This window comes from Ambystoma mexicanum, chromosome 3q (assembly GCF_040938575.1).
Source record: "Ambystoma mexicanum isolate Mex_15411 chromosome 3q, UKY_AmexF1_1, whole genome shotgun sequence".
Taxonomy (NCBI): Eukaryota; Metazoa; Chordata; class Amphibia; order Caudata; family Ambystomatidae; genus Ambystoma; species Ambystoma mexicanum.
The window spans coordinates 189,576,859-189,593,129 of NC_090926.1; the positions used below are offsets into that span (position 1 = coordinate 189,576,859).

Genomic DNA, 16,271 nt, shown 5'->3' on the forward strand with positions numbered 1-16,271 from the left:
CCAGAAAGGCACTTCCTTTCAGAGGACAAATACTGCGTCTCATCCCACGGGATATCCTCACCACCCTGGGCCCTGTCTCCTCCCAGGTGATCCTCCCGCAATACACCACTCTCAAGGTTAGAATCGGGAAGTGTCTGCCTTTCCCTGGCCACTTGGGAGGAGACTTTAGGCATGGCTTCAGTTTAGGAGCCATAGGATTCTTTACACTGTGCTGTGGATCCACCGGAATTCTTTTTTGGAGTAATAGCTGGTCCACATTATTTGCGCACTTCACCGTGTCCAACACCCACCATCTGATATCATCATGGGAGTGTTTTTGAAGTGTGAAGTATTGGACCATAGGCATGCGGCCGGTATGGAGAAAGGGGAGAAGGGCGGTGACACTCTGAAGAACTCCAGTAAGGGGTGAAAACAAACGGTTAACAAGGCCGAATAGCCCACGAGAGGAGTGGGAACCACAGAACCCCTCGAGGGCGTGAGACCATTGTATCAAATGCACGGCCGACTAGCCCATTGTACACCGCCAATGAGGCAGAGTACTCCAGGAGGGACTGAGAGCCAGGACCCCTGGAGGAGGTGAGGAAATTATAATGCGCCTACTACCAATTAGGCTGGATAGCCCACACAGGGCTAACGGAGACAAGAAAGGCTGAAATATTGTAGAAGGAGAAGAAAGAAAAATCGCAGAGGTTCAACACCTAACTGACTGATTTTACAGCAACATATTTTACACTTGGAGACCGAACTTTGTGAATTTAGCAGAATAATGCTGAGGGGGAGGTCAAGAGTCCCCTTCTACAAAGGGTCGTGTGAAATGCAGAACAGTTTTTTTTTTTTTAACTATCTAAAGGCTGAGTGAGGCCTGAACCAAGAAGGGGAAATAACTGAGACAAGTGGGTGGGATTAAGGGGCAGTCATCCCATAGAGTAGAATATTTCCATAAGCCACTGTGTGTTCCTTTGCTGTTAGGGGTAGGACAGGCAATAGGATTGAACATGTTTTGGGACGAAAAACGAATCTTATGTTTAAAGGACATCCTGATCAGCACCATTGTGGTATGCTGTAGAATAGGTGAACCGCCATCACTAGAAGTCGGGCTAGGATAGGCATTTCTTTAATAAACGTGAAGTCGTTGAAACATGTTTTCTTGTCTGTCGCCCATTTCTGATTTACCACACCAGCTAGCTGTAACTCAGGGGGGATACAAAGGAAACTGACTTTCTCTTGCTAGTCTCCTATTGGAACACCATACTTGTGGCAATCCTAACCATGTAAATGAACTGAAGACCAGACTATTCAGCCAATGCCAAGGTGCCTGGCGTTCTCACAGCACATCCCACCGCCACGGCTGGAACATCCGTGCCACATATTATGTAAGGGTGTAGAAGAAGGCAACTGACCAGGAGATGTCATGGTGGTTGGCAAAGACTTTGATTGAATTAAAAACTCTAGCTAGTCCTAACTCTGAGGGGATTCCCTGCTTCAAACTAAAAGCTAAACTGTCTGTTGGAAAGCCCGTAACTGCAAAGCAATGTCCCAAGTCAAAACTTGAACACTGTCGCTTACACTACAACTAAATAGTCATAATCAAAAGTAAAGTTCTCTCACCAGGAGAATGACTCCCTTCTCCTGGCGTCTTAAAAGAAAGTCCCTTTGGACTCCAATCAACAGTAGGGGAATGACTCCCTTCCCTTGCTCTTGGTTTACTCCCAGTTCCAGCTATAGTCTGGAGGAATGACTCCCTTCACCTGGCTTCTCCGGTAATGTTCAAGCTCGATCCAGGGGAAATTAATCCCATCCCCTGAATGTCGGTTCCAACAAAAAGTTCCAGTTCAGACCAGTGGGAATTGTTCCCTTCCCCTGTCTTGTTAGGTAACTTGTCCTCTCGGATTGCAATAGCATACCCCTCGACCAAGAGGGTACAGTTCAAGATTTAAATTGCCTTCTTCTGGATTTAACACACTGACTAGTTAGTGATGCGATTGATATTCATGTACTCTTATGTCCTAACCCCTTTCCTACATATTTATGGGATGTCCTGAAGAACGGGGACAGGCCAGGAGCCTGTTTGGAAGCAGCAGTGAACAGAGTTTCTAGTACTTCTCACGAAGGGCGCTTTTGGAAGTGCCCTGATTGGATCCACCTCTGCGTACCCCGCACAAACATCAGTCCCTTTCCCCTAGTACGACGGGAACAGAGGCATAGCCAGGATTGTCTACCAAGTGGGGCCTGAAGCTAATGTGGTGGGGCCCACCGCAATGGCCTTAACATCTGTAAGTGCCCACCCAGCGCTGGTGAATGGGCATTCAGATTTTGGGTGGGCCTTGCCAGCTCAGGCCCTACCCTTTCTATGCCTCTGAACAGACCGTTGTTTTGCAGTTGCGACTAAAACTAATATCGTGGCTGATGAGGCAGTGTGGTCGTAGTAGCAGAGGCCCGTTGTGGTCAAGGAATATCATGAACTATTTTAGAATTGTTTTGGTCACTTACTGGCATGCCGTAGGGTTTACAACCTATGTGTAAAGCAGGGTGAGCAGGGATTGTCATGTTGTGATCTACACTTAATTTATTTTTCTACAATATGAAGTTTTCATGTCATGAGTGAAATCATCCCAGTGTGGCACCGGCCCGCTGGATTATCTGCCCTTCATCTCTTTGGGACTGATTTGATCACATATAACATCTTCACGAAGCCCCTTTTCGATGATCTGGAGCATCTTGGTTTCGCCTACACTAACTATGCAGATGATACTCAGATCTTCCTACCACTTACTGGGGATTATGACAAGGATTTGGCCTGGGTGAACAGTTTATATCTCATCCCGGCATGGATGGCCACCCATGGACTATGCCTGAATGATGTTAAGACAGAGATCATCATCATCCTGGGCACTACCTCAACCCTCAAACTGGGACCCACATATTCTGCCTTCAACATTGACAATAACACCATCACTGTTGCCAAAGCAGTGAAAACCTTGTGTTTCTACCTGGACTCCACCCTTTCTTTCAATAAGCAGGTCAATGCTATGGCATCTGTCACCGCTTATACTTGCAGATTGATCCAAGCAGGTAAACCCTTCCTGTCTGATTGCTGCATTACCTTGGCCAGAGCGCTTATTCTCTCGAAGCTGGACTATTGTAATGCTCTTTACATAGGGTCTAATAAGGAAATCATCAAAAAAATCCAATCCCTCCAGAATAATGCCCTTAGAGCAGCACTCGGAATTGCTAGGAGAGAACACATATCAGAGACCAGAAGACTAAATAATTGGCTTTCAACACACGACAAAATCCAATTAAACATTGCTTCACTCACATATAAATGTTTGAACAACGCTGCACCTTGCTATCTGACAGAGACTGACAGGAAAATGCTCCACAAGACCCACCAGACTATCTAGTACCAACTGCCTATCGGTTCCAAGATTCAATCTCTCCAGAGTCGGGGGTCGTAGCTTCCCAGTCAAGGCAGCTCAACTTTGGAACTCCCTACGACTCCCACTGCGTGTTGATCAACCTTATCTAAACTTCCGCAAGAACCTCATAAGTTGGTTCAAAGACTCTGATAAGTAATGCCCCGGCCTTCGCCATTATACCACTAATAAACCTTCCACTTTATAAATATATTCAGACAGAGTGACCCCAGCAACCCACGTTACCTGCCCGCGATTTATGAACCCCTCAAAGCTATTTTTTAGGCGAACTTTGTACATTTTATATATATTGTATATGCTATTCTGCTACGACTTGATTTATCTGTATCCTCAAGATGTACATTGCTCCTCCCCTTAATAACTCATTTGTATGTGATTGTTCTGATGTGTAACTAAGCTGTAAATTGTTTTATGCAATGCGCCCTGATACCCACGCGTCTGGAGCGCAATACAAATAAACATACTTACTTTCTGGTACATTGTGGGACTCCACCCTTATCACACTCTCATATCTGTTCATTGTGACTTTCCATCCATGCATGCCACTTATAAGCCTTGTAAAACAGTGATTGAAAAAAAGGCATCCTAATCTCAGTACACCTCTTATGCTGACCCAAAACTGAGACACTGTCTGATTTTTCAGCACAGTATATCACCATCATTTGAGATGAGCATTTTCAAGCCCTGATGACTGGGCATTTAATTTGAACATCATTTTCTTAAATTGTTTTGCCTTTTATTTTCTCCTTCTAGGTGGAGGTTTACATTTTACTTGTATATATTTTCCTACGGATTACGGTTTCTGTGGTCGGTGAGTTGGAATCGATTTTGCACTAATTACTTTGGGTGGGCTACACATGCATTGTGGCACTGATACTGTGTCTATATAACTACAGTAAACTGGTGGGAGAGCAGCAAAGCAATGTTAACTTGGAACCCATTTGCAGAATAGAGTTGGATGAGTGGTAAACAAGTGTGTTTAGTGAACAGGTTTAGTGCTCGGTTTGCATTAGAAATTGGCAATATAAAGGGTCAGTGAATTTGAAAAGTTAAAATCCCATCCTGCCCTTACAGGGATTTGTACATTTGACAGTGGATTGAAACAATGTTACTGTGAGCTGTAGACAGTCATGCTGGGCTAGGTTTAAAATGTGTTGATACCACTGTTTCTTTTTCCGTTTCTACAGACGCCTTGGTTTTGGGACACCCGACAGTGTTGGTACAACTACCCCTATCAGGTGCGAAACCTTGTTGTTCTTCACACTGATCATCTTATCTATATTTTATTCTTGGCATAACGAGTTCGTTTTATTTCATATTCGTTTTTATTTTTTATTTTTTATTTTTTTACTTGTGTGTTGATTGGGTATTGGAATGTAGCAGCAGACTTTATCATTGATGGAAGGATAACTATCCTATTTGTAATGCTTCTATGAAGGAAATCTCATCATTGTATAATTACTGAGGGAACCACAAACCAGGTAGATTATGATAATGCTCACTTAGCACATGTTATGAGTGACAGTATAACTATGTTAGGTGTTTCATGAAGCAACACCCAAGATGTCCAGGTATTTAATTGCATATGTGAGGAATACATCTGCTGATCTGATGCTTCATGAGATGTAGCTTTGGCATGAAGAAGGTGTTGTAAGCTGCTTACATTAGTGGTTGTATGAAAATCCCTAGAGGTTGTACTTGTGTATTGATCAGTATTTCCTTTGCAGGCCCTCATGCCTGACCTATATTACTACTACATGATGGAGCTGGGCTTCTACTGGTCTCTTATGTTCTCACAGTTTACAGATATCAAACGAAAGGTAAGATGAGCATATTCAAATTTGCTGATGGGCATGCCCATTTGCCTTTAACTGCCACAATTAACTTCCTGATGCAGTATTTAAATATGTGATTTCTTTTTCCAAGCTGCTCAGTGTATTAGGGAGAGGTTATTTATGTCTTGTTTCTATGGCCTGATATGTCAATCCTACTTGATTTACTGGGTGGTTACCAGACTTGTTTGGCGGGTGTCACTCACCATGGATCCGTTCACTCACCCACCAAGCCCCTAAACCAACCCATACAGTTCAATGGGCGCTCACCCGCCTAAAGGAAATCTTATGTTTTCACCCTCTGTGAAGACAGAAAAGGTTGCGTGCTATGGTGTTGACTGTGAGTTATCCTGACTCTCCAAGGAGTAGTGTGTCCTGAGCATTCAAGACTCAGTAGGAGAAGGTTGATTTTAAAGGTATATTGATAAGTATACACTGAGGAAATTACCACACAAAATATCTGTAAAAGCAAATTCTTTATATTAAAGTTGTGCAAAATAAAACGAATCCTTCAGCAATACAAAAAAAGCAGAATGGTGATCTCACAGCATCATGACATTTCTACACAAGTCCATGAAGTCTGACTGGAGTTTTAGTGAAGCTGTCACAGTTTTACTCTGTGGGCCCATAGAAATTCATTGGCAGATGTATCCAATTGAAGTAAGTAAGGGGTCTGCACACAGGGCCGCACAAGCAGGAAGAGCCCAGAATAATACCTCCAGAGGTATGAAATGACCCAAACAAAGTTCAACCCGCCACTCCCAAGGATTATAGATTCTAGACATGGGTATGGCAACCCCTGCAGAGAACTACAGGCGTTCAGTTCTGGATGTTCAGCTTGGGTTCAGCATATGAGCCCTAAAGCCATGGAAGAATTAAGTGGAGCCCAAAGGTAAGGGGACCCCAACAGGAGATCCACACCAATAGTTCAGCTCAGAAAAGCAAAGGTTTGAAGACAACAGATGGGACCTCAGGAGCAGCAGAAGTGGTCATGTTTGTCAGTCGGATGGGTTGGAGCAGCGTTGGACCCAATTAAGATATGCAGTCAAAGCCACACCTTTAAAGAGCCTCCAGAAAGAGGTGGTATTGGAGCAGCAGGAACGTTTTTAGATGTTGCCCAGATGGGTACGGTCTGCAAACAAATGCCATTGCCCTGCTAACCCTGCTAAAGTCTAAGGGATACCCTGAAGAAGCACAGATGAAGAACTGCAGGTGAGTGACTTCTGATCTGAGATGAAGCAATAGAGAACCTAGACAAGATCATAGGTTGCAGTTTCTGTCTCCACGCCGGTAGGATGGTACTAGGATCCCACTATGCAGTCAAAGCAGAAAACAAAAATGTCTTGCAAATGTAGAAACCTCTCGAAGCCACCAGAAGGATTTGGGATACTGTGCCCTAGAAGTTGTATTAATATGAAAACCTGTTCAGGAAAACTGATTGAGATCCACCTGAACCGAGGCCAATTATCACTGTAAAAGTTTTGTTTTGATTGTCAGAGAGGCTGAGTTTCTTTCTCAGGCTCTAATTCCAGCAGTTGGCAGTGTCAGCTTGTGCCCAAACGGAGGGTTATAGGGTGACCCTAACTCCCATTCACATACTCATGCTGTTTACCATTCAAACATTTGGCAGTAAGCCAGTCGATGCAGCCCACCAGTTTTGAATGCATCTTCCTGGGCAAACTGTGAGATGTGGATTCCAAAAGAATCCCACACAGCCATCCTGTTCACAAAATACTTTTTGAGCTCCTGGGTAGAGTGTGCATCAGGCAGAGATGCTGCTTGGTCATTTCTGGTCTCCACCCAATCACACAATGGCAACCAACTACAATTGTATGGCTACTCGATTTCAAACCAACTAGAGACTCATTTTTGATAGTCGCCATGGAGAAAAAGGCCTCTGATGAGCTTAAAGTGCCTAGTGGCTAAAACCTGCGCAGCTACTATTCTGAAACAGTGCAACTCTCTGCGTCCGATTACTGACCCAGGGTGCACCTTGGCAGTAGCCCTACCATTTGAGGGCTAGAATGATGTTTGAGGCTTTTCCACAGCCCTCTGGTAGTTGTGAAGAGACCTATTTTGAGTGGAAGAATTGGGTGTAGACCAAGCCAGAACACAGCTTTTCTCAATGAGTAACATAGCAGAGCAGTCAGGCTTGCTTTTTGGAGGATTGTGAGTGGATGAGCTGGTAACAAAGTACAGTTAGTCACTCAATAAAATACACCACACAATACCTTGTACAATTTATTCGGGACACATACCACAATGCAGTAGTATATAAGAAAACAGTAAAGGGGTGGGGCAGTCTAACTTGATGTGAGCATTCAGTCTATAGAAGTTCTAAAAGGAGGGAAGAACAAGATGGAAAAAAAATAGAAAACATAAACAGTAAATGCTTTAAGGAATGAAGTACTGGGACTGGATAGGTCCTAGTTTACCTTTAGAGAATGTGGATCAACAATGTAACCATACCTTATTTTCACTGGATTACTACAACTCTCTATCTGGCACAACCTGCTTACCTGATTCAGTGTCTTGAGAATTCGGCAGCAAGAGTAGTCACAGGGCTTTCTTGGCGTGCTCATATTACTCCTGTTTTGCACAATCTGCATTGGCTCCCTGTGGCCAAGCATGTTCATTTTAAATCACTGTCTGGTGCATGGGGGCAGAATACCTTCAGGCTAATTTTCGCCCGTATGTCCCTACTTGGTCTCACTTCTCTGCTAATGCCCATTTCATTGCATTTCCTGTGACAAACACATTCGTATTGGTTGCAGAGCTTTTTGCATTGCAGCAGCAGTGCTTTGCAATAGTCTTCCCCTGTCACTCTGTTCCACGGTTAACTGTCTTCTAGGCGCTCCTTAAAAACCCACCTGTCTTAATGCGCCTGTCTTTTTTCTTGTGTTTTCCCTGCCGTTTACCCATTCACTGCTGGGCAGTTGTTGCGCTGTATAAATGTCTCAAACACAACCACAAGTGGGTACCATAATGCCAGGTTTTCCAATGAACTGCAGTGATTATTGTATTAACAACTATAATAAATCATTAGTACATTCTAAAATTAGACTTCTGTTATGTGGTTTAATGTTGAAGAACATTCAGCCTGACATTGCAGTGCAAACAGCCAACACGAGTTTGGACACAGCGTCTTTTTCAAGGCTGACAATCAGTCAAAATGATAACAAAAAATAAATAACCATTGGTTAGATAACATGACATTATGAATAGAAATGCAGTTAGTGAGATACATAACAGTGGCAGGATGGGCATGCAGATAAGGATTACAAACGAGACACAGGAGAAACAAACTAATATTGAAAATGTTTCCATCATTATAGATTTAAAGCATCAGAACTATACTTTGGAAGATGGTCCCTGGAATGCACCTCCTTACCCCCAGGAACATGACAGCCGAAGAGTTATGAACGCACAAAGCAACTCACTATTCGGACAGCCCCCAGGAGGGCTTGTGACATCCACTTATGCGGACAGATACCCTCTTAGACAACCATTCAGACCTTATTCAGTGAATGTGTTTTTCAGTGTTGAGACACTGGTGCCTCAACACTGGTTATGGAACCAGGTGCCTCAATGCACGACATTGACGAATGCCGAGAAACCAGTGTGCTGATATCATTAGCGACACCACGACATAGCAACGTTCGTATCGAAGTGAACTCGCAGCCATGCACAAAATTACACAAACGTACACACACAAAGAACATGTTTACACAGTTCTGTAGTTGGAGAACAGATACATATACATACTGCTAAAAGCTTTTATTATTATTCTCATTAACCAAGTGCAGAAAAGCTGAACGCAACGCAGATGAAGAGATGCAGAGCAAGCTTGCACCCACTCTTCACAACTAACCATATGGAACTACAGGATCATGGAAGGAGCCTGGAAGGACCAAATACGACTAAACTATGGAAAACATCGCACAGTATAGATACTTAGAAATCATATTCTATATTTATAATGAGGATTACATGAGGCCACAGGACACGACGAGGGAAAGCAGAACCAGGCTGCACACAACAGCAGGCCAGGGCTCGCAGCTCAGGTCGAAGATGAGCGGCACATTCCAACCCTAAAACGACAAGCAGCCATCTGTAGAAAAAAACAGGATTAATTCTCAAATTGCATACCGAGAGCTCAATTTCATGGTCCCCAACCACGTGATGCAGCCGAGCTAGACAATGGTCATTCACCCATGGTGGAAAGACGAACGGTTCTCAGCAACACTGACATGAAGTGAAACATGGAATCGTTAACGTTGCAGTGCTGAGGGCACGCTCACAGGCAAAAGTGGTAGTACTAACAGTTACATTGGGTACACATGGTCCTTCTCATCACCTTGGGAAGGTGCACAGAGTGCTGAGAACAGAGCTGGGTCCCAGGCCTGGGGAGATCAGCTCCAGCCAATCGGGGAACAGAAATCCCGGGGTGGTTGGAAGAGGGCAAGGGCCAATGGTAATCCTGCATCCCTGCAATAGTTTGTTTCATGGGGAAGGGACAGGCCAGCCACCTGACATGTGAGGACCAATAACACAATAGCTGTAGGTGCAGTCAATAAGTGATAGCACCCCAATCGCCCAACCAGGCAAACTCTTAGGTTTTTTGGGGAAGGGCTCATGTTGTGACGTCGAAATTAAACAAAATGACCCGACACAGGCTCGGGAGTGGTGATTCTGGGAATTTCCGAATGTCCTGTATGATCCCGGTCTATTTATGACATGGCATTTGTAACTGGCCTATACACAAGTGTTCCAAGGCGTGGCAAGGAAGGGGGAACAGAGGGAGGACAGAGACAACCATCTTACTGGTCCAATTAACATTGAGACCGTGCAAGTGCAGGGGACGGCGGGGGGTAGAGGAAAAGTGCCAGGGGAAAGGGGGGGCAATGCTCTACATGGGATCAAAACAATAACAAGAAGTGCGGCCAGCTCACCTGTTGATCGGGATGCGCCGGTCATGGACTCACCAGTTGACAACCAACCCCTTCTAAATGAGTCAAGGCGGCTGAGCATTTTCAAATTACTCGGGAGGTACAGCAAGATAAGGATGTTTTAGAGGAAATCCTTGGCGATAAAAGAAATCTGTTATGCAGTTTATCCCATTCCTTAAGTCCATCCAGCAAAAAATACAGCCATCGCTGGAGACCCCTAATCTTACGCGGGCAGGGAACCCGTGCATAGAAAAACTCTTTAGACCTGCCTCTTCTGACCCGCTGTATATCAGAGGGTAACTAAGGCCTGATTCATTAGTTGCAACTACAACAAGAAAAAGGGCTGGTACCCCCCTAGCTTCCTCTGAAGCCCCGCCTGACAAGGAAAGCAAGATAATTTACACTAGGAGCAGGAAGGTCGCCTCCTCCGCGGCTTTCCAGACTAGAATTGCTAACTATTCTACCCTCTTGGCCAGTTACAACTGCCACAAGAGGGATAAGGTCTCGGCCTTACTATCATCGGCCCCGGAACCACTCAAGTCTCAGCTTGCCCAGGTAGCTGCAGAAGGCAGAGCAGTGTCAAGCTGCTTATTAAAAACGAATCTTAACGCCAAGGACAGCGCAGGCAGAATAATAGCAGAGGGTACTATTATCAAGCGTCATGCTAGGTTGCACCATTTGGGTTTCAAACCAGAGACGCAAACTACCCTGATCAACATGCCCATTGAGCCCAGTGTGCTCTTTGGCAAAGCTGTCGAAGATGGCCAAAGAAGAGTACGAGACTCGAGTCTCTAGGCCAAATCACCAATAAACCTACTGGACAGAGGGGAAACGGGAATTTTCATCACTTTCGCGGCCAAAATTCTTAAAGGGGTTCCACTTACAACCAAAGCCGGGGAACTGCCTGGCGAAACAATCAGGGTCAGTCCTCCCAGTATTATCCAAGAGGAGCGTGCAGATCCCGTAGACGCGGTAGAGGCAACTCCTCCAGAGAAGGCACTCCACCTCAAATGCAGTGACTATCCGCTCCAGGTGCCCTCCCATGCCTCTCCAGTAGAACGCATATCTAACTTCACCCATGCATGGGAGGAAATCACCACAGATAGATGGGTGCTGTCCACAGTAGCAGGTGGATAATGCATAGAACTCCTTGAACGCCCACAAAACCACCCACCATGACAAAAGACCCATTCCAAGGAACACCAGCGCATCCTCCTCGAGGAGATCGCCACTCTTCTTTTAAAGGACGCCATTGAGGTTGTCCCGGCCAACCAGGAAAACAAGGGTATTTATGCAACTTACTTCCTTGTGCCAAAGAAAGTTCTAACAATGCGCCCAGTATTAGATTTGCGCCCTGCAAACAAATATGTCAAGCCACAAAAGCTCTGCATAACTACGCTACAAGAGGTAATTCCCCTACTAAGAAAGGGGACTACATGGCAACACTGGACATGAAAGATGCCTATTTTCGTATTTCGATGGTCCCAGTGCACAGAAGATTCTTGCGTTTCAAAATAGCGAACCAGCACTACCAATTCAAAGTGCTGCCTTTCGGAATAGCATCTGCTCCAAGGGTATTGACAAAGGTACTGGCAGTGGTGGCAGCACACTTGCGCAGGGAGGCAATCCCAGTGTACCCTTACTTGAACGACTGGCTGATTACAGGGGAGTCTCCCTTAATTTGCAGAAAAAAACATTCAAAGAACTATCAACCTTCTCTTTCAATTGGGCTTCTCCATCAACGAGAAAAAATCAAGCCTAGTGCCAAGCACAACCAAACAGTTCCTATGAGCTGTTCTAAACACTCAAAAGGGGTTGGTCTTTCCGTCAGAGGAAAGAGTCCAAAACCTGTTACTGCAAATACCACATTATCAGGCCGGCCGCCAGATAAGGGTGCGCCAAGCTATGCGTTTGCTAGGCAGATGGCATCTTGCATTTACCTGGTACCTCACACGCACCTGCGACCCATGCAGGAGCGGTTGGCAAAACAGTGGTCTCAGGCAAGTGGTCAGTGGGACGTTCTAGTGGTTGTTTCGCCAAAACTAGTACAGAGTCTTCGCTCGTAGACAAGACAAATTCTGTTGAAGGGGAAACCCTTCAACGATCTGGGAGTACAAACGATTGTCACGACGGACGCCTCTCTTGCTGGGTGGGGGGCCTCACTACCTTCAGCACACTGCACAGGGTCTGTGGTATCATGCGGCAGCACAAAACCACATCAATCTACTCGAACTTCTGGCAATATTCAAAGCCCTTCAGGCGTTCGAGTCTCACCTAGTGAACACATCTGTGCAAGTCCTGAAAGACAGCACTACAGCGATGTTTTGCATCAACAAGCAGGGGGGGCACACACTCTCCAAACCTGTCCAGGCTTGCGCAACAAATTTGGAAATGGGCACTCAAAGGGAAAATATTCCTGTCGTGTCAGCCTGTTCCAGGGGAACTAAACTCTCTCGCAGAGTCATTGAGCAGATATCTCCTCCCGGAAGAACACGAGTGGCAACTTCACGCAGAAGTCGTAGAACACCTCTTCTTTCAATGGGGTTTCCCCACGATAGACTTGTTCGCTACAAACGAAAACAAGCAATGCCCAGACTTCGCGTCCAGGTTCCTTCAGCCAGGCTCCAAGGGGAACGCCCTATGGATGAACTGGTCAGGGAAATTTGCTTACGCTTCCCCCCCCCCCCCCCAACACCTCTAATGAGGAAGGTGGTGAACAAAATCCACAAGGAACAGATGACACTCATCCTAGTTGCTCCTATGCGGGCAAGACGACCATGGCACCCACATCTGCGCAAGCTGGCGATGATGTGCGATCCCATCAAACTCCTGTGCCCGCACAATCTGCTCACTCAGCACGTGGGGCTAACAGTGCACCCTCACTCTTTGAACTTGGCAGCATGGCTCCTGAAGTCCTAGAGTTCGAACATCTTAATCTGCCACAGAGATATATGGCTATCTTAAAAGAATCAAGACAGCCTAACACTAGGCACTGTTACTCTGACAAGTGGAGGGGATTTGTAATTTGGTGCTAGTCTGAACAGATTAACCACATAGAATGTACTCCTACCCACATTCTAATTTAAATGCTCCACTTACTAGATTCAGGTTTAGTATTCAACTCCTTAAAGGCCCACCTGGCGGCTTTGTCAACCTATACCACTTCCCACAATAAAGTCTCTTTGTAGAAGGTACCCGTCATCAAGGCATTCATGGAAAGAGTAAAGGGACTCACCCTCCAATTTCAAATCCGCAGCCAGGTTGGGATCTCAAAGTTGTACTTGCTAAGCTCATGGGGCCCCCTTTCGAGCCAATGCATAAGTCTAGTCTCAAACACCTGACTTACAAAACTGCCTTCTTAGTGGCTATAACTGCCATAAGAAGTTAGTGAAATACAAGCATTGTCAGTGCAGGACCCTTTTTTTGTTGTACACAAAGACACTGTTATTACGTACTCACCCTAGATTCTCCCCTAAATTCATTTCTAAATTTCATTTAAACCTGTCCATTGAGCTACCGGCTTTCTTTCTGGAACCCACCAGCTCAGCCGAGGTAAAACTCGACACACTAGATGTGAGGAGAGCGGTCCTCTACTATGTAGACGAGACCAGACCGCTAAGAAAAACAAATCAACTGTTTGTCTATATAGCGCCAGGCAGAGAAGGTGATTGCATTTCAAAAAATGCCATCTCCAGGTGGATAGTCAGATGTATACAATTGTGCTATTCTCTATCAAACAAGACACTGCCTTTTACGCCCAGGGCTTACTCCACAAGAAGTAAAGGAGCCACTCAGCTTTTATTGCAAATGTCCCTCTGGACAGCATTTGAAAAGCAGCTACATGGAGCTCAATACACACGTTCACTCAACATTACTTCATTGACACGCATTCCAAGATACATACACAGATGGGACAAGTGGTTCTAAGACATCTCTTCGCCCATGAACCTTCTCACATCCCACCACCTTCTTCTAACACTGCTTGCTAATCTATGCACAGCATTTGATCTAAGCAGATTCCACATTCCTCAGAAGGGATACATTAGTCACCGTAATCGTATTTCTGATGCTTGTATCTGCTTAGGTTTGCATGCAACCCACCCTTCCTCCCCTCGGAACGAAGGCGCATGGATGCTTATGAGCTTGTCTAATCTGCTTGGTTACAACTGTACTCCTGCTACACCTCATGCTACCTCATGTCAGAAAAATAACAATCTGACGTACCTCGATTCGTGAGGGATCATGGGTACAGTGGATGTCACACTAGGGATAGTATTACTGCCACGCCCTGTCGACGTCCCTTTTCGAGTTTCGAAAACAAAAACTGTAATACTCCGCAGCTTCCACTAGATGTATGCCTGTGCAAAGCATGTGAATCTTAAGCAGATACAAGCATCAGAAATATGATTACGGTGAGTATTTTATCATATATATATATTTGTATTCTGAATAAACGTGCACCGGATTGACCAAAGTAATAATTTGGGAGTAAATGATGGAAAATTGCAGTTTTCTCCACACCTGAGGCTAAACCGTTCTTGGAAGGAAGAGGTTGGTGATCGTAATACTTCTCTCCACTTCAGAGGGCCTATTTTGAGTCTCCAAGGTCTCCCTGTTGTAGATCTTTGGGTTTGGTCTGCCCAGTCCCGGGGTTAAGTGTTCCTGCATCATTTGCCTTTCTGGGTTTTAAGGATTCCTGCATCCTTCTCACTATCCACTTGTTTGGACTGTTTCCCACCCACTTAGCAATCTCTCCTCGCTTGCGGACTCCTCTTCTCCCCCCCCCCTTTGTGTGTTTCAGGATCCTGGAGGTTGTGATCAGGAGAAGTTGAGCAGAGCCACAGAGGAGCGTCTCCCCTTCGTTCTAGAGGCTGGTTTCTCCAGACCTGGTTATCCCTTGCTCACAAGGTTTTGCTTGGTCCCCTCTTTGCTGCTCTGATTCTCACGTAATCTACCTGTTGTGTGCTCCTTCCCCCTTCTGCCTCGAACAGCTACCGTCCCCTCTCAAACTGTCCTGCTCTTTCTTTCTGTACGTATCCACCTACCCTCATGATGGTTTTCAACCTCCTCCTCACCCTTCTACCACCTCTGGATTTTCTCCCGTCTTCTTATTCACACTCTCTCCAACCAACTACATACGATCATCAACCTCTTCCTGATGTCTTCCACCAACCTACTCTTTGCTGTCACTAACTTCCTCCTCATGCGCTTCAACCACAACCACCTGCTCTTTCTCAATCTCCTCCAAGCTCACACAGTCACTAACAGCCTTCTGTTTCCCCTTTGGTCTTTAAATAGCGCCTTTTTTCCTCCAATCTTCTACCTCTTTGTAACCAACTCTGTGTGGTCTCCATGCTAGCCACCCCACGCCAGACTCTTCTTTCTCCAAATGGATACACTGCCAGATTGAGCCTGTGGGCTTTTATAGCTCCTTGTTTCCCCCTGACCTTGTCTGTCAGATTCTGCACCTCCCTGTAAAAGCTTGCTCTGTGGTTTAGGGGCTGGGATAGACCTTTATTTGGTCTGGGTGCTATATTTGAATTCATGTCCACTATCCTGTTACTTCAAGTACACCACTTCTTCAGGGCGTGAAACTGATTTTGTTATGTTATTTTGCATTTATATAGCGCCTTATGTATCATTGGTTTGATCTCAAAGCGCTGGTAGGTTCAACGCCCTCGGGAACCTTAGTTCAAGTCAGTTATAGAGAGAGAGAGCGTCGTAAGGTGCGTGGGTGCACAGGATATGTGTGCAGCTGGTGAGGCATTTGCATAATAGCTGCTTCTAAGCGGTAGGTGATGTGTTTGGGAGGTCAGGAATATGTTTTCATTGTGGAGGGTTGACACCCAGACTGATTTTGGCTGCGTTAGGCCTGAGGAGACGCCTAGGCTAGCGGTGTGTGCTTAGCTAGCTCTGTTTAATTAGGATGTTGAGGAGTAAGAGGCACGGGTTAGTATGAGAACAGCTACACCGAATGTGCCATAGTATCGCTGTGTTCTAGTTGATTGGTGGTGTATAGGAGAGAGTAAGCGTGGTAGTGTGATATGGTAGTT

The 16,271-nt window shown here is 45.4% G+C and overlaps 1 protein-coding gene across 3 annotated transcripts in view; it reads left to right on the top strand.

Moving 5' to 3' along the window:
* CERS5 (ceramide synthase 5) overlaps window positions 1-16,271 on the top strand; it is a 952,246-nt gene that overhangs the window by 486,018 nt on the left and 449,957 nt on the right. For all 3 annotated transcript variants that reach the window (XM_069653465.1, XM_069653464.1, XM_069653463.1), the window contains exons 4-6: window positions 4,191-4,248; window positions 4,625-4,675; window positions 5,165-5,257. In XM_069653465.1, the coding sequence (XP_069509566.1) occupies window positions 4,191-4,248; window positions 4,625-4,675; window positions 5,165-5,257 (202 nt within the window). The remainder of the gene's footprint in view (window positions 1-4,190; window positions 4,249-4,624; window positions 4,676-5,164; window positions 5,258-16,271) is intronic.